General features: G+C 50.5%; 1 protein-coding gene and 1 long non-coding RNA gene across 6 annotated transcripts in view; one reads left to right on the top strand and one right to left on the bottom strand.

Annotated features, from left to right (window-relative positions):
• The window catches only part of LOC116950320 (histone-lysine N-methyltransferase SETD1B-like), a 31,115-nt gene extending 23,974 nt beyond the window's left edge, over positions 1-7,141 (bottom strand). The window contains exons 1-4 of the mRNA XM_076072570.1: positions 6,618-7,141; positions 3,294-3,448; positions 1,569-1,667; positions 907-1,177 (exon numbers count right to left, since the gene is read on the bottom strand). Of these exons, the coding sequence (XP_075928685.1) occupies positions 907-1,177; positions 1,569-1,667; positions 3,294-3,448; positions 6,618-6,714 (622 nt within the window). The 5' untranslated portion in view covers positions 6,715-7,141. The remainder of the gene's footprint in view (positions 1-906; positions 1,178-1,568; positions 1,668-3,293; positions 3,449-6,617) is intronic.
• Positions 7,142-7,805: 664 nt separating this feature from the next.
• LOC116950212 (uncharacterized) lies at positions 7,806-20,549 on the top strand. Of its 5 annotated transcripts, none has more exons than XR_012946331.1 (3): positions 7,863-17,000; positions 18,246-18,350; positions 18,957-20,549. It is a non-coding gene; the product is annotated as an uncharacterized LOC116950212 (long non-coding RNA). The 5 variants fall into 5 exon arrangements; XR_004403973.2 differs by lacking the exon at positions 18,957-20,549 and having other exon boundaries at positions 7,863-12,923; positions 13,870-17,000; positions 18,246-18,797; XR_004403974.2 differs by lacking the exon at positions 18,957-20,549 and having other exon boundaries at positions 7,863-14,015; positions 15,136-17,000; positions 18,246-18,797.
• The last annotated feature ends 1,549 nt before the right edge of the window (positions 20,550-22,098 follow it).

Below are 22,098 nucleotides of genomic sequence, written 5' to 3'. Positions count from 1 at the left end.
TTTGTCTATTTGTTTGTGTTTCTCCCTTGTGATGGGACTTTGTAGGACGAACGCTGAGATTTACAAGGGCTCGAGGTGACCAATATGGTCTGAATTGGTCTGTAACAAGGTGGGCGCTAATAAGGGGTTGACAGGCATGCATCATGTCTAGAAGGGATGATCGTGGCCTAGTGTTTGGTTGAGTGTGTGTTTAAGTATGTGTGTTGGAGTGCATGTATTTAAGCATCTATGAGTATGAGTTCGTTTAAATGAGTGTGTTTGATTGATTGATTGAGTGTGTGTTATTGAGTGAATGTGGGTGTGCGTCTTTGATTGAATGTGCATGGAGGTGAGTGTATGTTTGCACATGTTTGAATGAGTGAGTTTTAGTGAATGCATATTTGAGTGAATGAGAGTGAATGACAGTGTGCACGTGGGAGTGAATGTATATTTAAGTGTTTGTGTTTGAGTGTGTGCATAGACAAAATGTTTGTTTGTGGGGAGTGGTTGTGCAGCGGTTAGTGCGTTGCGCTACGAACCCAACGACCGGAGTTTGATTCCCGCTCACGGCCAACACCAGTGGCCATTATCTGCACCAGTCCTGGGCCTCCCTCTCAGTATGCATGTTGAACTTCTTTCACACCGTAGATAGCTAACCATGCTTATCGGAAGTGCGGGGAAGGACAACCTGGTGTGGTGTATAAACATCATGGTTCTGGCCACACCTCGTGTGCTGCGCTAGCCTTCCTAGGTGCTCACTAACAGCACTTGGGCAGTTGCCACAACATTCTGAAAAGGCGAAAAGGGAATCCCTTGTCGATGACTTTTATGCATCGCATTTTAGTCACCACGATCCAGCAAGTGAAAGGAACTATCTCTCATTCATTCCTCCACTGCACGCTGCAGCATACCACACCGCCCCCTCACCTCCGTTGTCGAGCAGCACGTGCATGAGGTTTCCCATCACAGACGTGTTGTGCAGCTTCTCCACAGCCTCCTTGGCCGCCTTCACCGTGGTGAAGATCACCTTGGCCAGGCCCATGTGCTTCCTCGTCTTGGGATGGTGCAGGATCTCCATGGCGTCGATGTCGCCAAACTTCTTGCACATGTCCGTTAGGAAGTGCTCCTTGATGTTGTCGTTGAGCTTCGCGAAGGTCACCTCCTTCGGCGGGATCGGGCCCACGTAATACTCATCAATCTGCCGGGTGAGGGTCGTTGGATTGGGGGGAGGGGGCGTTAGCGGAGAAAAGAACGAGTGAAACCAGCCATCAGCTCATGATTTCATTAAAGTGTCATATTAATTAGGTGTGTAACGATTTGCGAGTAATGCCGAAATTATAATCGAGACGAGACAGGTGGATGGAATCACCATTCGCAACTACCCCTCCAATGCTATTGTCACAACTCAGGATAGCAAATCTTTCAATAATTACTTTCTTTTAAACAGCACAGTGAATGTAACAACCCGCTGGTGGCTTGCAGAGGTGACATGAACACATTGCGTACAGCACGTACGATTCGCGAACCACTGTACGTACGGCAAACCGTGGTGTCGCCCACGTCACAACAAGCCTTGTCGCAGGCCTCACCTTGAACTTGGGCAGTGGCAACTCGGCCTCCACGATTCGCGTCCATCGCCGGGAAGCGCGCGGGTCATGCACGGACGTGACGGGCGGTAGCCCGGGATTCTGTAAGATGCACGGGTGGAGGGTGGTGGTGGTGGAGGGCATGGCGGTGGCGAGGGGTCAGGGCAAAGTCGTGGCACAGGTAGGGGGCATAGCAAAGGGGGGAGAGCCAGCGAAGGATCGGGACACGGCGAGGCTGCGGTGAAAACACTCGCAGGTGAAACGGCTTCAATTAGTGCGCTGTCGTGGGAAGGAGCTCAAAGGGACAATGAAATTGCCCTATTGCTCTACGCGAGCTCCCGTAGGCCAATATGTGTGCGCTGTGAAACCCAGGGTGGAGGGCAGACAGGGGTGGCTGTGGTGTTTAGTTGTTGTGATTCGGGTTTTTTTCTTGGTGGTGTGGTGTTGTGTGTGGTTTGCCTGGTGGAGGGCTGGGGTGCTGTTTTAGACAGCACCCAATCACCGATCACACAAAGAATAGCTCTAAGGTTTACGTGATGTGAGAATGCTCAAAACACTGTTCGGGAGCACCATAAGCGCACTGTAACAGGTACTCGTGTTAAAGTTGAGTAGACCTAGGCGGGAGGCCCAGGAACGGATGTGATACCACTCGCCACTGATGTTAGCCGTGTATCAAACTCAGGTTTCTGGGTTCACTGTTGCACCACTCCCCGGCACCATGAACACAGAAAAAAGAAACGCACACTTAAATACACACTCACAAACCCATACACTCGAGGTTCTCACTAACTCTAATACACATTCACACACTCAGGCGCTCATTCACTCGCATTTAAACACACACTCTCACAGACGTAAATATATACCCACTCAATCACACTAAATTAGACACTCACTGTTTCATTCAAACACCAAAACGCAGAAACTAATTTAACTTGCACTCAAACTCACAGACTCATTCACTCACTCTTAACACGGTCGCGCACACAGACACAGTCTCAAAGTCTCAAAGTTACACATAAACAGTGACAAATACTGACGGAAACAGTCACACACATATGGATCGTTCCACGCACCGTTACACACACAGAATCATACACAAAGCCCCACACATACAATCATTCACACTCTTTCACTCACCCAATCTAATTCACACACCCAATTCACACACTTAGTCATCCAGACATTCACTCAAACATAGCAACACACATCCTCACACTCAATGACACTCACTCACTCCCATCTCTCACACATATGACGCCAAGTCATTCAGGCACTCAAACATACTGACACACTCACACTCATTCAGATATTCAACCATACACTCACTAAAACACTGACACACAGTCACACTCCAATTATAAAACATGTAACACTGAGTGATTCAGAAATCACTCAATCGTACTCAGTCAGGCAGACGAAGACAAATACAAAGATCCCCCGTATTGCCTTAACAAACTGTTGGGGCAAGTGCTGTAAGCGAGCACCCGAGTTTGATTCCCGGTAACGGCCAAAATCGGTCCTCCCCTAGTTCGACTCAGCTTCAATTGAGTATCTGGTGCGTTGTGCAAACATCGTCACGTGGGAGACAAAGGCGGTCGGGCATGGTGCTGGCAACCACACCCCCACGCGTAGCTTTCCGGCCTTCATGGGTGCTACTCGCTAACACCACTTGCCCAGACAGTCAACCAAGACACTCACTCGCTCGCTCAGGCTCAAACACGTCACCTGCGGTTGGAAGCTCTGCCCATCGTATCGATAGAGCTTGTGCTGGCCTTTCTTCAGCGCTGGGTCCACCAGCAGCTTGTAGCTCCTCCAGTGCTGCTTCTTTGCTCCTCCACCTGCAGCGCTTCCTCCTCCAGGGGTCACCCCGTTGATGGAGCCTGCGGCAGGAGTAACAGTCGTGTTAGGGGGCAGCAGTGGGGGTATCACCAGCAGCAGAGGTAGCAGCAGTTCCAGGGGTATCATATCAGAGGTCATCGGCACCAGGAGCAATCGTAGCAGCAGTAGCAGTGGAGGTAGCAGTAGCAGGGGCTAGTAGCAGCAGGTGTATCAGCAGCAGAAGCAGCAACAGTAGAGGTAGCAGCAGCTAGAGTAACAGCAGCAGCAGGGACGGCAGTAGTAACGGTAACAGCGGCAGCAGTAGCAAGCTGCAACAGCAGCTAGAGTAACAGCAGCAGCAGGGACGGCAGCAGGAACGGCAGCAGCGGCAGCAGTAACAAGCTGCAACAGCAGCTAGAGTAACAGCAGCAGCAGGGACAGCAGCAGGAACGGCAACAGTAGCAAGCTGCAACAGCAGCTAGAGTAACAGCAGCAGCAGGGACGGCAGCAGGAACGGTAACAGCGGCAGCAGTAGCAAGCTGCAACAGCAGCAGGGTTCGTGGCAGTAGCAGCAGGGACGGCAGCAGTGACGGTGGTAGATGGAGCGGCAACAGCGGCGGGGGGTTTTCGCGAGGTTCGCGCCGTCAGGAGCAGCGCTGCTATTGTTACTGCCGCCGCCGCCGCTGCTGGTACACATCGAGAGGACGCCAGGAGGGTCCCTACGACCATGATCTTACAAACCTACGCGGGTCGTTCTCCAGCAGCCAAACACTGCATTGTGTGGAACGCGAACGAGCGAGCGAGCGCGTACCAGTGAGCGCGAACACATAGAAGGCTGCAGCCGCATACACGTCCAACATGTTTGCGCGTCCCCCAAATAAACAACTTGGTGTATAACGTGCACAGAGTGCAATGCGTACGCGCATACCCATGCCATGTGTTGGATTGTGTACAGTGCGTACAGTATATCACGGTACCCAAAATGCTTAAGTCGCACGCAAATGTACCGTGCACAGAATTGCATACGGAACATTTACAACGTGCGCTGCAGTGCTACGCTTACCACACTGTGCTGCACGCGTACACTGTACTACTGTACACACACGTGGAACTTGCGTGCTTACAGTGCGCGCAGTATCGGTGGTGTGCGAACGGGCAGTACGTACACGCACGTGTAACCTCGTGCGCAGTGCGCACACGTGTTGACTTTACGCACGTGTAGCCGTGCGTAGAAAACACTATAAGAGGGCTTCCTGTAAAAGTGACGGACATCATGAGTGTACTTTGTGGTATGCTCCGTGCGTACACGCGCGCAGTTTGGACCACACGTGGGCTGTATTACACACCTGTACAGTACTGAAACAGGTGTGCTGCGCGTGGATTGCACGCACAATACGTGTTCTACACGTGCCATGCAGTACAAATGTGTTAAGTAGTGTGTACACGTGTGTTAATACGCGTGTTCTGTAAGCAAAGCGTGTACAGCATTCACACACACGTGTACTTCAAGTAGAATGCACACACATATAATACAGTGATGAAGACATTGTACATGTATTATGTTGTTAGTGTGTAAATACATTGTATATACACGTGTACATACAGTACACGCATGTACTATTATGTAGACAAACGAAATACACTCCCCGCTTCCAGTGACGGAGAGTACAACGTCTATTTTGTAGCACGTGTGCACCTACAGTGTATACACGTGCAGTGTGTACACACTGGTACATATTTCTGAGACTTGCACTGCATGTAGCAGACAGTGTGGGCACATCGTATGTGTACAAGTGTAAGAGTTTGTGCACATGAGTGTTCTATGTACAAACTTTCACAGGCGGGACGCACAAACGTATGATATATGTAGAACACACTACCAACAGGTATACATGTGTACTATGTAGCGAGTAGATTGTTTCAACACGTGACAGTGCATGCAGTCTGAGTGCACGATGCACTGCAAACACATGACAAGAATGTACACACGTGTAAAGTACGTACCCCACGGAATGTGAATACACAAAAGAGTATGTCCACGTGATAAAAAAAAGTACTTAGAGTATCTGTACACATTGTGTAAATGTGTGCAGTACGAAATGTGTACACGCATGTACGTACATAGAACACGCACAAATGTTGCCCAAGCGTCATACAGCACACAAAATACACACACGCACAAAGTGATTACTTTCCAAAATAACTACATCACATAGGCGTACGTGTTGAGTAGTCTGTGTTGTCTGTGTATGTCCACGTGACATACAGTACGTACAGTGCCCGTGTGCACATTGCGTGTCTACACGTGTGTTGCGTGTACAGTGCACATCGTGTACTGTGTGCAAAATACACACGAACACTGTCCACATGACAAGAGTCCAAACGGTGTGAGTGTATTAGTATGTACTGTGTGTGGTACACACGTGTGCTGCGTGAATACTAATGTACAATGAGCAGTGTATTGTATCATAAAATACACCGTGTATTGGACAGTATGTTGTGCATGCACAATACGCGCAGCATATTGTTCAAGTGGCATATAGTACACACTATTTCTTGTGCAGTGTGTGTACACACACTGTGTGTACACACAGTGTGTGTACACACTAAACTCGTGCCAGACACTAAACACGCCACATTATGACACACGCAATTAACAAAGTACACACACAGATATATACATTTTTCACACATGAACACAGGTACGAGAACACTGTACATACAATAACATGAGTGTGTTAAGAGTCTGTGTCTCTGAAATTCTTTTTAGCATCAGCAGCCAGACTCAGAGGACAACAACGATCCTGATGACAAAATACTGTATTATGACACAAATAATGTTGGTGACTCATAATTATGATGGTATGATGATGGTGACATGATGATTAAGTGGATGATTATGATGATGAAACGCTTACTGCTGAAAATGAAGCTTCTGGTGTTAACTATGATGATGATTATGAAGAAGTTGCCGCTGATGATGATGATGAAGTTGCTCCTGCCTCTGTTGCCGATGCTGAAAATGCTGCTGTTGGTAATTATGATGAAGTTGATGACGGAGCCCATTAAGTTCCTGACCATGATCACTACGATCACGACTGATGATTAATGATGTGGAAGCTACTGATGATGATGATGACGATGATGAGGATGAGGAGGAGGAAGCGGTTGTCGATGCTTATTATGTTGCTGAAGCTTCCACCGATGACAGTGTCCGACTGTGTCTCTCACTAGCAACCGCTCGCTTGTCTCCAGCTCCCGTCTGCTCGTGAACCCTGACAGCCGGTCGCTGTCCGGGTCTCGCCTCTCCCGAAGACCTGGACGACATGACCGACCGAAGCAAGAGGAGACGGAGGCCCCTGTCCTTCTTCCCAGCAGAAGGAGGAAAGGGGATGGAGGACACCCTGGAAGTAGGAGGAGGCGGCCAGAAGACCACCGACCACCAAGCCCTCTTCACACCACCACCACCACCGTCAGCAGCATCAAGCTTCCACAAAACGGCACCCACGTCTGGCCGCGTAGTCCCGTCGTGGCGGCAAGACGACTGGCGGCAGCAAGGGGGTTGGCAGCGGCGGCACAAGCGGCGGGAGCAGCAGGAGAAGAGGCGTGTGGCCGCATATTGCGGGTAGAGTCGCTGCCTCTCGCTCGCCTCCCGTCTCCCCCCTGTGCTGTTTGCTGCCGCCGCCGCTGCTGCTGCTGCTGGATGCCCCCCGCGTCCCGTCCCACCAGGCCCAGCCGCCGATTCGTGCGCGCGCAGATTCGCGTGGGCTACCGGGACACCCCCCTCCCCTCCTCCTCCGCCCCCCTCCCCTCCTCCTCCGCCCCCCTCCCCTCCTCCTCCGCCCCCCTCCCCTCCTCCTCCGCCCCCCTCCCCTCCTCCTCCGCCCCCCTCCCCTCCTCCTCCGCCCCCCTCCCCTCCGCCCCCCTCCCCTCCGCCCCCCTCCCCTCCGCCCCCCTCCCCTCCGCCCCCCTCCCCTCCGCCCCCCTCCCCTCCTCCTCCGCCCCCCTCCCCTCCGCCCCCCTCCCCTCCTCCTCCGCCCCCTCCCCTCCTCCTCCGCCCCCCTCCCCTCCTCCTCCGCCTCCCTCCCCTCCTCCTCCGCCCCCCTCCTCCTCCGCCCCCCTCCTCCTCCGCCCCCCTCCTCCTCCGCCCCCCTCCTCCTCCGCCCCCCTCCCCTCCCCTCCTCCTCCGCCCTCCTCCTCCGCTCCTCTCCCCTCCTCCGCCCCCCTCCCCTCCTCCGCCCCCTCCCCTCCTCCGCCCCCCTCCCCTCCATTCCCCCACCACCCCCCGCCGCCCCCCGCCGCAGCCCCCCACCCTCCATTAGCTTGTAATGAGTGGGGTTCTCAACGCCCCCCCCCCTTTCCCCCCGACAGCCCCGCCCCTCTCCCTTGTTGAGTGGGGGGTTGCCGGCACCGCCCCCCATTGGCTTATACTGAGTGGACTTGACGAGCCCCCCCCCTTGCCCCCTCCGTGACCCCATCCTTCCTGGGCGTGCAGACGTTTGTGTTGTGTTTTTATTTGTGTACGAATTGGAAGTCATAAGGTTGCGATACTAACAATAATGTCATTGGTAATAATTGTAGTCGTGACAAAGAGACTTAAATACTGAGTTGTGTAATGAGGCGGGGGGGGGTTCTGTCTCGTTGGTCAGAGCGACCATCATACTGACCAGTGTGGTGAAGTATGGTCAACAAATCACCACCACCGACAAGGCGTGGGAAGACTTTCATCCAGCAGTGGATTGACAAAGGGCTGTTAATAATTATTTCGTTGTTAGTACGCTTGTGTCCGAATGCTAAAACGGACTGGCATTAAACCACGTGGGTGCTTTAGATAAATGTTTCACCAATAACACAACTTGTAAACATTGTACCTTTAAAGTCAAGGCATTTATTTATTTTTTATCGACAACGCGTCTGAGAAGACGGCCCCCATAGGTGATGGGGTCGAAGACATCGCAGGGTTGGGGAGGCCTTCATCCAACATTGGACTGGCCACGGTTTATGATGATTTGTGCGTTGTGAAATCAATTTTAATTTTTTGTTATTTAAAACCAGGTGAGAATCTACTGGCAAAAAAAAGTATATTTATTTCAGGGGCGACCTGGCCTTAAACTAATATACACACACACCACATCGTTGTTAGAAATAAATCAACAAAAATAGAATTTATTTTGTATTAAGTAATGATTGAGATGTAGACCTTCTTCTGACACACTTGAGTATGAGATGCCAATGAGGGAGGGGGTCAACTGTTGGTACCGATGCACAAGGTCAAACAACACAAACTCCGCCACCTTAATTCACAGTGCAAAAACGATCAGAACTGTGAAAATTTAAGAATAGGTTTTACCCTTTCTGGCAATAAAACAGGTGTTCAAGTTGTTCAAACACCAAATATAAACTTTTTATTTATCCAGGAATCAAGTTCGCAATAATCATACGCGGTACTTGTGGTGAACATTCAAGCAAACATGATCTGATAATATATGGAATTGTCTTATGAAATTGATTGACCTATACCAGAGAGACAGACTTTTTTTGGGCCTAGTCTCACCAGTGTCAAACCAGAGCACGCTAAAAAGGCGAACAGTACAAAGACAATGCACTATCAGAGCATTTATAGGTCGGGGTAAAGCAGCTACAAAATGGGACCCTTTTGCCAGTATCAAAAGTGTGAATAACAATTGGTTTTACCCTTTCTGGCAATAAAACAGGATGTGTTAAGATGTCCACATACCAAATAGAATCGTTTATCAAGGAATCCAAGTTCGCATTCACCACACGTCCTTGTGGTGAACATGCAAAAACAACTAATAATATATGCAGTGTCTTTGAAACTGATTGGCCTACACCAGAGACAGCCTTCTTTAGGTCCTGGTCTCACCACCAGTGTCAGACCAGACAAAGTCCAATTTTGTAGCTGCTCACCACGATCAGAACTGTCCTGAAAATTGCATCATTTGCTGCTGCTGTGTGTGAGCAAAAGTGCAACAAACACAGTTAACAACAATCAACGCATTTCGTCAATAAAACCGCGGCCTTAAACACAGAAATATATTCAACGAAATACAACCGACGACGTTTCGGGCAATGGCACTTCTTCACAACACAGAAGCCGAAGAGATGCTGAACTTCTTTCTCACCGTACGTTGCCAACCGTGCTAATCGGAGGTGCTGTGAATGTGCATTGCCCAAAACTATGTTCATTATAAACGTTTTCTTTTTTTAAGGCGGTGTTATTGACGAATGTGTTTCGTTTTGTTGCATTTAAACTGTGCACAATGAGCAGATTCACCAACTAAAATCTGCAATGAACTACGTTCGTGGTCGATTAGTTGGGCCCCCATTTACGCATAAATCTCGCCTCTCAAACGCCGCAATTAGCTGTCCCATGAGCAGCTTCCAACCTTTAAGGTTTCCAAAGATCGACACGCCTAAAACATTATTTCAAGGTCAAGAGGTAAACGTGACTAATGCTGATGCCACCACAACTCACCATCCTTTCCGTCTGCTGGCTTTCCCCTAAGTTGTTTCTAAAGTCGACAAATTGGCATCCCTCCAACCATTGCTCTCCGTTCTATTCCAAACTTCGAAGTTACATCCTTTTCCATCCTGCACGTTTGGCACCAATCGCCATATCGGGTTTTTTTTTACTTTGTTACATTTACAACGCTTTAATGCCACGTTTCATTCGGAAACCTTCGAGCTCTTTACAAATACTGAGCCTATCTTATCCACGTAACACTCAAACATTATCTAGCATATGCAATGTATTCAGAATGGCCAAAAGCTTCTGAAATGCTCGAGAACCTTAACTGATCGCCGCATCCAATTAAATGCAACTTAGAAAAAAAACCCCATCGGTTGTCCACAACATGCGGACGGAAACTTTAGTCGTATTTTTTTTCTTAAAACTAAAAACTTTTCACATGGTGTTAACGTGACCCACATGGACGAATCTGCTCGCGGGCGAAACTGCGACTGGCGCCAACCGAGCTCGTATAAAAGCAACGACCGGGCGGGTGGGAGGGAGCAGTGGCGCGGCCGCCATCGTTGCCTATCTGCAACAACATCGTCGTGGTCGTCTTCAGTTAAATCCGTCGGCATCCTCCGCCATCGCAGCCTCCTCGTCGCCTACTAACATCGTCAACCGGAAGAGCGGGAAGTCATGAGCCGTTTCGTCGCGGAACATCGACGGCGTGGCGGCCGATGGAGCGAGATATTGGCCGGCGAAAACAAACGCTTTCCCTTGAACTAAAATGGAGCTTGGCTTGACCACCATGTTGAGATGGCCTCAGAAGCTTTGAGGAATGACAGCCTTTTGGTGGGAAGAAATATAAAAGCCATTACCCGGCTGTGACAGGATTAATATTTTTTCTGCCATTTGCACTCATGAGCTTGAAAATATACGTGTTGTGTTTTTTTAGTAAGTGCTCTTTGTTATATTTAAAGTGGCATGCATGAATTGTAAGCAGCACTTGCCTTGTACACAGGGTTGTTGGATCATGCAGTTAATTTTTTTAAATTGAATTACGGTTCGTGATGAGTTAACATTGACGTAATGTTTTGTACACAACGCATTTTTTTAAGTTTAAACTGCATCCGATTAACGAATATGAAATGTTATGGAACGAGGCATTCTTGCATTGAACGGCAGTGTGAACCACGAACCCGGCTGGATGAAGCGAATGACATCTAAAAAGCCAAACTAGATCCTTTTTAAACTCAAAATTATCTTGAGTTATGCCATAAAGCCACGACGTTTGTGGCTTACATCGCTGGACCAACGTTTAGAATGGTCCCGAGGAACCGGGCAGGATTTGCGAAGCGGACCCATCTGTCCAAGGCGCCCTGGTCACTTCGACACCAATCAATGTACCGACAGTTTTAAATGGTTCTTTTTTTTAAAGAAACACCCTTCTAAAATCCCACCACATCTTCGACCACGAACGCCTGGATGTAAACAACGTAGAATTAAATCCATGGGAAGCTGGGATGGTGGCTTCATTTGCTGAAAAATTAAGGGATTTGTTTTCACTAGGACCATCCCCACATTCTCTTCCGTCATATCCATCCTGCTGGGATCTTTTTTCTCCACGAAGCGTGGAGTTCGTGGCGGTTCTTGTCCACAGAAGCTTGTGGATCACAGGTAAAAGGACAAGGCAAACAAATGTACACGCCACCATTTCAACATTTGCGTATTATGGCTTTCATAGATAGCACACAGCACGTTATTCTTTTTCAAGCCATAGAATTAAACATCTTTAACATCAAATCAGTAAATGTTTACGTTACGGTGTTACTGGAGTGGTTTTCCATGATATTCCAGATGTCCACCGTTGTAACACACTCGCTTTTTGCTTACATATAACATTTCTTTAAATTGCAAAATATTTAACAGCTTTCCACCAACAAACGCGATGCTAAATATCCACCCCCGCAGAGAGAAAAAAAAATATCCAACGTTGAATTTCACTTGGCTTTACCTCGTGATGAAAAATAACGAAACAAAAAAAATTAAGCCACGAATCCAGCTGCGAATCGTTTTTTTTCCACCCCCACCAAAAGGAATCCTCGAGAAAATTTCCACTGCGCCACGCCACTTGAGCACCACCATCACCACCACCACCTCCCTTCACCGGGCGCCATTGTGCCATCTTCCCCCACAGCTGACAAGATTTGCCTCCCTCCATGGCTCCGCGCATTCCCTCTTCTCTCGTCGGTATCCAAGACAGGGCATGGCTGCCGTGCTCCTCCCTCATTCCTTCCCTCCCTCATTCCTTCCCTCCCTCATTCCTTCCTTCCCTCATTCATTCCCTCCTCCCACCCTCCCACCTCCCCCCCCCTTCTTCCTCTCGACGAGAAATTCGTTGAACATTTCTCATCCACCCAACGTTAACGTCCACCCACTTTTACTCCAGAAGCGGCGGGTGATGTTGGCTCAATAGCAACAACAAAACCACCGCCGCCACCACCACCAACCAAGCGGCAACAACAACAACCAGGAGGGAGAAGAGCTGAAGGGGAAGGGCGGCGGCTGTGGGTGGTTGCATTGCATGTAAAGCAGCTGTCCTCTACACCGGTGCAGGCAGCCTTGCGCGGTCGAGATGTCCTCTTCCTTCTGAGCTTCTCCGCTCACCATTCACCGCCACAATACGAAGAAGATGCCTCATTCTCTCGTCAAAGATTTCGTATGGATGGTCGCCCCCAGAGTGTGCGACTTGGCACACGAGGAGGAGCAGGGATGAGGAATGGCGTTGTTGGAGTTGTTTTTTTTGTTGTCCTCCACATCACCCAACAACCACCATCACCAACAACATCGCATTCCAAAACCTCGGTCGCCAGACAAACAGGATTTTTTGTTTTATTTTCTCGTTGCCGATGCTTGCCGCCGTTGTTTTTTTTTGAGAATTTTTTGTAGCTATACAGCCGGTTAAAAAGAGCGAGAGGAGGAGAAGGGGCCCCGGTGTTTGTGGAGAGAACTTGACACGAAGAAGAAGAGGCGGCGAGACGCATGGAAGCTTCCAGTGATGATGAGTAAGGCGTTGCCCTCTTGGCAAGTGCAGCGAGCTCATGCCTCACATTGCGGCTTGGCTTTGCCGGCGGAGGGTGGTGGTAGGGTGGAGGGGGGGGGGTCGGTGCAGCCACCACACAGCATATTCGATAGCTGCACTCTTTAAAATACACCGCCACATCTTCTACACATTCGCAACTCCGCAATCTTCTCGCTGCACACACTTGACGCACACCGCAAGTTCATACCTTGCACGCTTGACTGCAGCGACATTAGACGCTGCTGGAGATTGCGCATTTTGACGCTGTGTAGGTAGGTAGCGTAGCTTGCTTTGCACGCTGGACGGACACCTAAACGCATAGCAGCACAGATGGCGATACGTTCTGCAGCACAATTGGGACTCGTAAACTGGTCGCCGCGGGGTTTTTTTCCCTCTCTCATTCGCCGTCGCAGCCGGGCACACTTTGACGCCACAAAGCTGCACGAAGCCACTGGCTGGAGATGCGCTTGGGCACAATTTTCTTGGCTGCGAAATTGACACGCGCGCACGTCTGTAGCTTGCAGACACCACAATATAACTGCGCGTTGACATTGCACCCGGTCTACAGATGCACATTGTTTTTAAAATACAGTACATCCTATAGCTGCACATTTGTACACTACCAGTATATACTGTCCTTTTACGACTGCACTTTTGACACAAACGGATACAGATGGATTCAGCATAGCCTGCTTATTTAGCTGCACGCACTTGCAACGCCACAATCTTAAAAAGCTGCACGCGTGGCATTAACTCCACTATTCCTAAGCTGCACACTTTTGACATCTCATACAGCCTATATAATAGTAGTAACAATACAGTATTGGAACTGCATTATCCTCATTTCGGGAGATCGGCCAAAAGCCGCTGCGTCCTGGGGGAGGGTCCCCTTGATTCCTTGACCCCCCACTTGGTTTTCTTGTCCCCAGACTCCTCCTGGACTTGGCAGGTCCCCTTGCCTCCAGGACCCCGGCTGTCGGAGACCAAGACCCCCAACACGCCACGTCCCACCCCCTTGGGCAAGGGGGTCGACGAGAAGATAATTTATGGAGGTCACCGACTGCGAGCTTAGATGGTCCGTGTTGTGTTTTTGTGTTTGCGTATGATTGTGCATGGCTGTGTCTTGTGTCCGTTTCTATGTGTGCATCTTTGTCTAATCGCGTGTCTGTGTGTATGGGTCTTCTGTGCGAATGTCTATCGATTTGGCTGTGTGTCTGCATGTGTGTGTGTCCGTAAGGTTCGTTGGGTGACTACATGTCCGAGTGCCTTGTGTATTTTTATGCCTGTACGCTCTTGTGTGTACTGCCTTAATAGGTGCTCAATAGCAGCACTTGCCCTCACTCCATATAAGGCAATCTATGCAAGTGTTCCTTGTAAGTCTTTCAATGTCTATGTTGTACGTCGTGTACTTTCTATATCTCACTTCTACCATGTGTGTTAATGTTGTCTGCTGTGGATCTACATTGTTATCAGTGCCTTTGTCAGTCTTATCGTGTGTCTGTGTGACCCGTCGCCACGTGTCCACGCCTCTTGTCACTGCCCGTGCGTCCGTGAATGTCTCCGTGCGTATCTTCCCACCGTGTGTGCTCCAGCTGATAATTAAAACCCCCTTGCACACATCTCCTCGACGCTCTGCTGTTGCTGTTCACTCGTCGTGTTCTGTATCACCGCAACAGTTTTGCGCGCACAGGTTCACTGCTGCACAAAAAAGAGGTCGTATTGCATAACCAGGACGACGACAACAACAACAATAATCTGTGTGCCTGCCAACGTAGCGCCGTGTCCAGTTTAACCAATGCCCTAGATGGGTGAGTTGTGCGAGGAAGAGGTGGCTTGCACGTGTTAAGAAGTATTCGCCTTGGTTGTGTTGAGACTGTTTTAAGCGTTACGAGTCCGTCACCCGTACCAGTGTGCGTGTGTGTGATGTTAAAACTCGTGCGTGGCAGTGCATCTGTCCCTCGTCTTTGTGTTATAGACAAAGTGTTGTTTAAGGCGGTGACTGTAAGTGAGTCGGTGTGTGACTAAGGCTGACCTGGGGGGGGGGGGGTGATGGCTATAACTGCGAGGAGGTTGTGATTGTGTGCAAATATATAAGCCTTCACTGTGCCAGGTGTGTATAACGTGTGTGACTGTGTGTGTGTGTAACTTTTAGATATGACTCGTCTATGAATCTAATGAATTCGCCTCCACTGCAGGCTTGCTGATGATGATGATGAAGAAGATGATGGTGGTGGTGTGGGGGGGGAGGCGATGGTTATTCTCGGTTTCCATCACGAACCACAGCCCCAGTCGACTTTGTTCCCAAGCCCCATCGCCTCTGTCGCACCCGGGACAGATGCCTCGTTGACAATCGTGACCACGCCAGTGGTTTGTTGAATGTCCCCTCGTCCATCGTTGTAAAAATCGGCCCCACTCTCTACCGCCGGATGAAATGTCTCTTCTCCCGAAACACCGTCGCTCGCGGGTCCCGCAGTCGCTGGCACCGTCCCGTCTTGGCGCATTTCACCGCTCCATCTCCGTGCTCGGAGGGCCTCTTTGACGCGCTCTCCTCTCCGCTGGCATTCCGTCACCGGATTTCACTTCGACGGTCAGCATCCCATCAGGCCCAAAGTCCATTTTGACGGGGTTGTTTTTTTTCCTTAAGTGGCGTCAGATTTGTTATTAATCTCTCCGTTACGTCTTCGAACTACCGTTTACAGAAGCTGAAATGTGGACAATCTTCACGTGGAATTTGGGGAAAAGGACAAACACAAAGGCGGACGGTCTAGTGTTTTTTGTGACCGCCCCAATATAATCGAATTGGCTGTTACTGGGGAAGAAGACACGAGAGGGTGAAAGAGTCGGGGCTGGTGGTGGTGGGGTCTTGGCGAGGTGGGGAGGGCCCCCTTGTCTGAACCACTCAGCCTCCGGTGTACACCCCCCCCCCCAAAAGCTGTGGTCCATGACCACCGCGCATAAGCAGAGGCTGACGACAGCACCGAGCGAGATTGCGTCAGGGGAGAGAGAGGAGGCGATAGAGGAGGAGGTGATAGAGGAGGAGGAGGCACCCCCACCCCCCTCTCTCTGTGGGGGAGGGGAAGAGGAGAGGGGGAGCAGCGAGGGGTATGGGAGAAGGGTGGAGACCGGGGGCCGAGGGAGGGAGCCGTGGAATAGGTTGATGAGGTTAGGAGAGAGAGAGGGAGCAGGGGAGTGGAGAAGGGAGCAGGATTTTATTCGTCCGGCCGAAATTGGTGGTGTGTGATGGTGTTTTTTTTTAAATATATATTTTTTTAAATCCAGTTTTCACCGTATTAGTTGCATGGCTTTTTAACGCGTTCGCGTTATCTGTCACCGTGGCTGTTGTTTCTCCGCGATTGACGTTGCCAATTCGTGTTGTGCTTCTCTAACTCGCTGAACATGTTGCAGCGTCGAAGAGCTTGTTCCTCCACGACGGATGACGTTGCGTAAAGATCATCATTCTTACCTGGGGGGGGGGGGGGGGTTCAGCTTCGTGTTTGAGAGTCGCGGGGATAGAGAGAGATGGAGGAATGTATGATGGGGCTATGGCTGGGAACAAGATGGTTTAGGCTAAGCGGGGGATGGGGAGCATTGTGAGTGGAGGGGGGGTGGGTTTGACAAGGGGGAAATGGAGAATGGCTTTTGGAATAAGGAACTCAGAATCCTTTTGCCGGAATGCGCCCAGTCATCTCGTGTACAGTGTTAGGGGGTGGGTGGCAGGAGTTTGCGGGGGGAGAGGCTGGGTTGGTGTTCGAGTGTGGGGTTGCATTGGCGGAAGACGAATCCCCATCCATTGTACTGTGCTTCTATTGCGCTCAAGAACTAGATATGCCCTGCCTGCCTAAACAACTACCGTGGTTCTCTTTTTGCCTTTAAGTCGCCGAGTCTCCGTCCAGATTGGCCAGGGGATGGATTTGTTTGATGCGCGCTGGTGGATTGCTTGGTTGAACTTTCGGAAGAGGCACACTTCAGTCACCAGCGTGGTGAAGTATGGTCAACATTTCCCCCCACATCACGCACGGGCGTGGAGGGGAGGCCCTCATCCAGCAGTGGATGGACAAAGGTACATGTATATTGTACAGGACTTTGATATTTTCTGGGACGCTTGGAGTTTTTGGATAGTCAGCGTAAGGCACTACCACGAGAGTACAAGGTTACGCAAGTACGCCTACCATGTTATTGTACTCTGTGCTCTTATAATCATACTCACAGGTTTAGAACAAAGGCGAGATGTACGTGGCGTGCCAGAATAACACCCAGACTCTTTAACGGCAGAGATTAAGCACTGCATCTTCAAAGTAAATGTTATGGATCAAGTTGCGCCGTTCGCAAAGGTAGGCCACGACGTGCCGGCAGCATGGTCTAAATTCGCTAAACATGAAAAAATTACCGCAAACTTATTAAATCTGTATCTACGTAGCAATCGGCGCCCCCCCCTTCTGCGAAAATGTGGCCAGGAACCTTTTAAAAAAGTATCGAGAGTCGGGGGGGTGAGACTTTCCTGTGTAAACGGAACATGTTGGAGTGTGGACATGTACAGTGAGACGAAACGTAGACACGGGGTGAGTCAGGGAAGGGAGGTTTCGTTGGCTGGCAGTGAGCCATGGTGGGGGAAGGGATGGATGCAGGAAGTGAGCCATGGTGGGGGAAGGGAGGGAGCCGTGGGGGCGGGGGAGCCGGAGGGAGCGAGCCATAGTGGGGGAGAGACGGAGCGGGAGGGAGTGAGCCATGGCAGGAGAGTGAACCACAGCGGGGAGGGAGAGAGCCACAACGGGGAGGGAGAGAGCCACAGCGGGGAGGGAGCCACAACGGGGAGGGAGAGAGCCACAGCGGGGAGGGCGCCACAGCGGGGAAGGGGGTGAGCCACAACGGGGGGAGGGAGAGAGCCACAGCGGGGGAAGGGGTCAGCCACAGCGCGGGTAGGGAGCCAAAGCGCGGGTAAGGAGCCACAGCGGTGGAGGGGGTGAGCCACAGCGGGGAGGGGGTGAGCCACAGCGGGGGAGGGAGAGGGCCACAGCGGGGAGGGAGCCACAGCGGGGGAGGGAGTGAGCCACAGCGCGTGTATGGAGCCACAGCGGGCTAAGGAGGGAGTCGCAGGGCGTGTGGGGAGCCACAGCGGGGGAGGGAGAGAGCCACAACGGGGAGGGAGCCACAACAGGGAGGGAGCCACAGCGGGGGAGGGAGTGAGCCACAGCGCGTGTATGGAGCCACAGCGGGCTAAGGAGGGAGTCGCAGGGCGTGTGGGGAGCCACAGCGGGGGAGGGGAGGGGGATATATTTTTTTTCTGTCTGGCTGTGCCATGCCGCAGGCTGATCCAGAAGCAGTGACGTGAGACAGCGCATGGTGAGACGTAGCACCACCTCTATACTTCACCACGCTGGTGGCCTGGGAGGCTTTTGCCGTGCTTGTGGAGGTAACCCCGTCTCGACATGCCGCATACAGCATCACCAGCCATCTCTCTAGCTCGTCGTGTTTGTCATCGTAATTTACTTTTGTGTTTAAAAAAACCGTATACAGTAACATGCCGATCCACTGCTGGATGAGGGCCCTTCCCAACGCCGGTGCTGTTCGCGAGGGGTTGTTTTAACCATACTTCACCACGCCGGCCAGTGCGAGTAGGTGACGTCAAAACAACGGTGGTATTGAATGTGTATATTTGTTGATCTCAAGATGAGAATGAACAAATGTATTGTATCGTTAATCGAGCTTATCATTTACGCATTCCGGTTAGGCTAATGAGTTAATCGGTGTAATTTTCACGCTCAGTAACCGGTGGAGATTTATGCCGTTTTGAGTGGTGTAAAGATGTCTAAAATGCAAATAAAGGACTTGGGTCAAACCGGTCTAAACCGGCTTGGGAGCTCGAATTCAGCGTGCCGCTTTCTGTGTGTGCGTCTGTTGTGCCGTGTCAGCCCTGGTGTTACTATAGCTGTGCGTGACATGTTGACACGTGTGCCGTGACCTGTCTCAAGCCACTGGGCTTTTTTCACGTGCGGAGTGGGGTATTTTTTTCCTTTAGTGTTTGTCGACCGGACCTCCTGTATCATCCACCATGGTCTATCTACCGCTAGACGAAGAGGCATCCTCCCCCCCCCCCCACCACGTCGTCGCCATCTCGAGATCCTGCGATGCGAAAGTCCAGTCTTAAGCTGCTCCTCCTGCGCAACGAGCTTGATGTGTTTGTCTCGACCAAACTTCCATCGGCCGTGTTGTATCCGCTGCTGGATGAAGGCGCTTCTACAAGCCGTCACCATCTCCCACGGTGCTGTCGATGATCCGCCTGCAGACGAGACGATTTTGTAACTGCATCTGCTCGGTGCTCACGACCACTGCCACGGTCCCCTAAACGTGTCTTGTGACCCAAAACCATTTTTCTTCGGAGTCGAGAAAGTGACCTAACGTGCGTTTCGTTATCTAATGCCTGTTGTTCCTCTTTCTCGTCTCTCAGCGAGATACTCCAAGCATGCGCCTCTACCCTCTCTCTATGCTTATTTTTTTTGTTATACCCCTTTTCGGAAGTGAAACTTCAGTCGACATGTCGTGTATGTCTACATGCATAGGTCGACTTTAATCTCACTCTACGTGAAAGGGGCTCGTTCTATGTTTTTGTCTGCACGTTTAATAAGCGTTGTGGTTAGAAGGGGGCATCTATGATTGTGACCTGACCAAACCCCCCCACCCCTCTGCAATCTTACCGATGAAGAATTCAGAGCTACTGCACGTCACAACAACGGTCACCAGTTTCTGGACGCAGCATTTCATCGTCGCCAATGCCATCGTCTTATCTCGACATTAAAGGACAACGATGAGAAGCGACTCTGGCAGCTCCACTCGACCAACGACCCACGTCACCCAGATCTGGCCGATGTCATCTCTAGTGCTTGGACGGGACAGTCACTATCTGGGAGATCGCAGGCGTTGCGGGTTTTTGGCTGCAAAGTAGCCAGGAGATGGCCGTGCAGCCGTGGATTACTGCATCCACCCGTGCGGAACACGCTTCGTCGCCCCATCGTAATGTGTGGGTGGGTTTTTTCTTCTTCTTCCAGGGTTTCTCCCAGTTTCCTACCGCACGAAGCCAAGCACTCGCGTCAATTGAATTGGCCAAACATCTGGATGTAGCCTGCGACCCTCTTGAAATAAGTATTGAGACTGCGAGGCTTTCCTGAGTAAAGCTTATGGTTATCGCCCTGTTTCTGGAGTCTCCATCGTAGTGCGTTGCCGACTGTCGCTGCACGGCTTTACACGAACGTGTACGGGCAGTGACATTCGAAAGCCTCCTTGTAGAATTGATAATGCTTCAGACTGGTGACGGACAACCCGGGACACAGTTGCTCGGTGAGTATTAATGGAATTTTTTTAATGGCATTTAACGATTCCATGATTCTTCGCGATTTAGAGGCTGCATTACATTCAGTCATCAATTATTGCGATTGTGCCCATATGCAACCGAATCTATGGACCATATCGTAAACCACTGAAACCTGAGCTCCTACGGAGGAGGAATAGCAAACCTACATGACCTCTCCTGAAGCCCTCTCGTCATGGCTAGCAGACCTCGACATTGGCATCTTGTTCTTGAACATATTGCTGCCATACACGAGATAAAATATCATTGATTGTTGTTGACTCGTTTTTTACCGTCTCGTTTGCATTATTTTGCCCGTTGTAGATTTTTCGCTCCGTTTGGCGGCTTAAAATTATCACCCACACGATTTGATGCCATCAAAAACGCATTGCTTCACACACAAAGCCTTATAGCATCTGGTATTCCCAGGCAGTCTCGCCATCGGAGTAACTAACCACGCTTTAAATAACAAAAAAAGCCAGCAAAGCTTCTGACATCTGGCGTTTTCAGACTGAACTGAAGCCTGAAAGATCGTTTTTTTTGTCTGCAATGGTAAAATATTACCGAGATCACACACGCAAGGGCACGGAGGGCGCCTTCCTAGTGAGCCTTGTGGATACATACAGTCCGGTACTCGCTTGGTATTACAGCAGCAATAACCCCCCCCATCCCCCACTTACATGAAGACCAATAGCCCCAGGTCACTCTTGCGAAGGAGACTTTCCTGGTCTCGCTCGAATTCTCACCTGCTTCGGCAAATTCCATTTCCAACGACAGTATTGGTCGCTGTTAGCGAGCACCTATTGAGGGGCCGCTGGCACGAGCGGGTTGGGGTTGGTCAGCCCCACGCCCGACTGCCTCGGCGGTCGTCAAACAGGTCACCGGGTTCGTATCGTGCACATTAAAAGCAAACTCGCACAATGCACAACGCATACGTACAAACACACACGCGTATGAATAGGCGACGTTGCGCACAAAGAAAACGCGCAACACCAGCCAAGGCACTCGCGCCTACAAACAAAGCTAAGGATCGTTCTTTAATTCCACATGGGCTGTTTGGGCAAAGTTGGTCTCGGCGAGCGCCTGATGAAGGCCGCGGCTGCCTTTGTATCCACAGTGCCAATGTTTTTTTTTAAACGCCGCATGAGGTCGTCCAACCGACGCGAGACGACCTCCGCGATGCCCAGGAACCGGTTCGGATCTTCGCCACTGATGTTGGCCGTGAGCGGAAATCGAACTCGGTTAAGCCGGGGTCTCAAAAGCACGACGCGCTAGACCCATTGCCCCATAAAGCTCGCTCACAACACAAAGACAAAGGAACGCGCGCGCGCACACACATACACACGAGCCGTGTTCGCGGTGTCGCAACATTTCATGTGACCACAAATTCCACCACCACCCCACCCCAAGCAACAGCTCAAGCAGAGATGAGAAATCCGCGGCAGCCGCATGGCTGCCAGGGTTACAGGGTTTTACTCTCCACGTGGTCGGCTGTCAAATTATTAAAATATTTTCGTGCCCGGTCACTTTTGCTAAATGTTTTATCAAAACATAAAATTTGGTTAATACTTGGGGGGTGGGGTGGGGGTGGTGGAAACCTCTCAACAGTTTCATGTTTTCTAATCATGAATGTCATTGGCTTATATACAGAGGCAACAAATATCTGCACAACAGCTCCACTTCATGTGATAAACATTTTAAATCAGGATAAAAAAAGGAATCCATGGCCGTCTTGTACGATCTATGTTAATCCAATAAGTTGTTTGGTCACAGTGAGCACAGGTACGTGTCGTATTGTGAATATAGCGACGCGTCG

The sequence above is a fragment of the Petromyzon marinus genome, chromosome 38 (assembly GCF_048934315.1).
Source record: "Petromyzon marinus isolate PM22_M1 ecotype Great Lakes invasive population chromosome 38, UKy_Petmar_22M1.pri1.0, whole genome shotgun sequence".
Lineage (NCBI taxonomy): Eukaryota > Metazoa > Chordata > Hyperoartia > Petromyzontiformes > Petromyzontidae > Petromyzon > Petromyzon marinus.
Note: the sequence above shows the minus strand (reverse complement) of the source record. Positions and strands in the feature narration are given on the sequence as shown.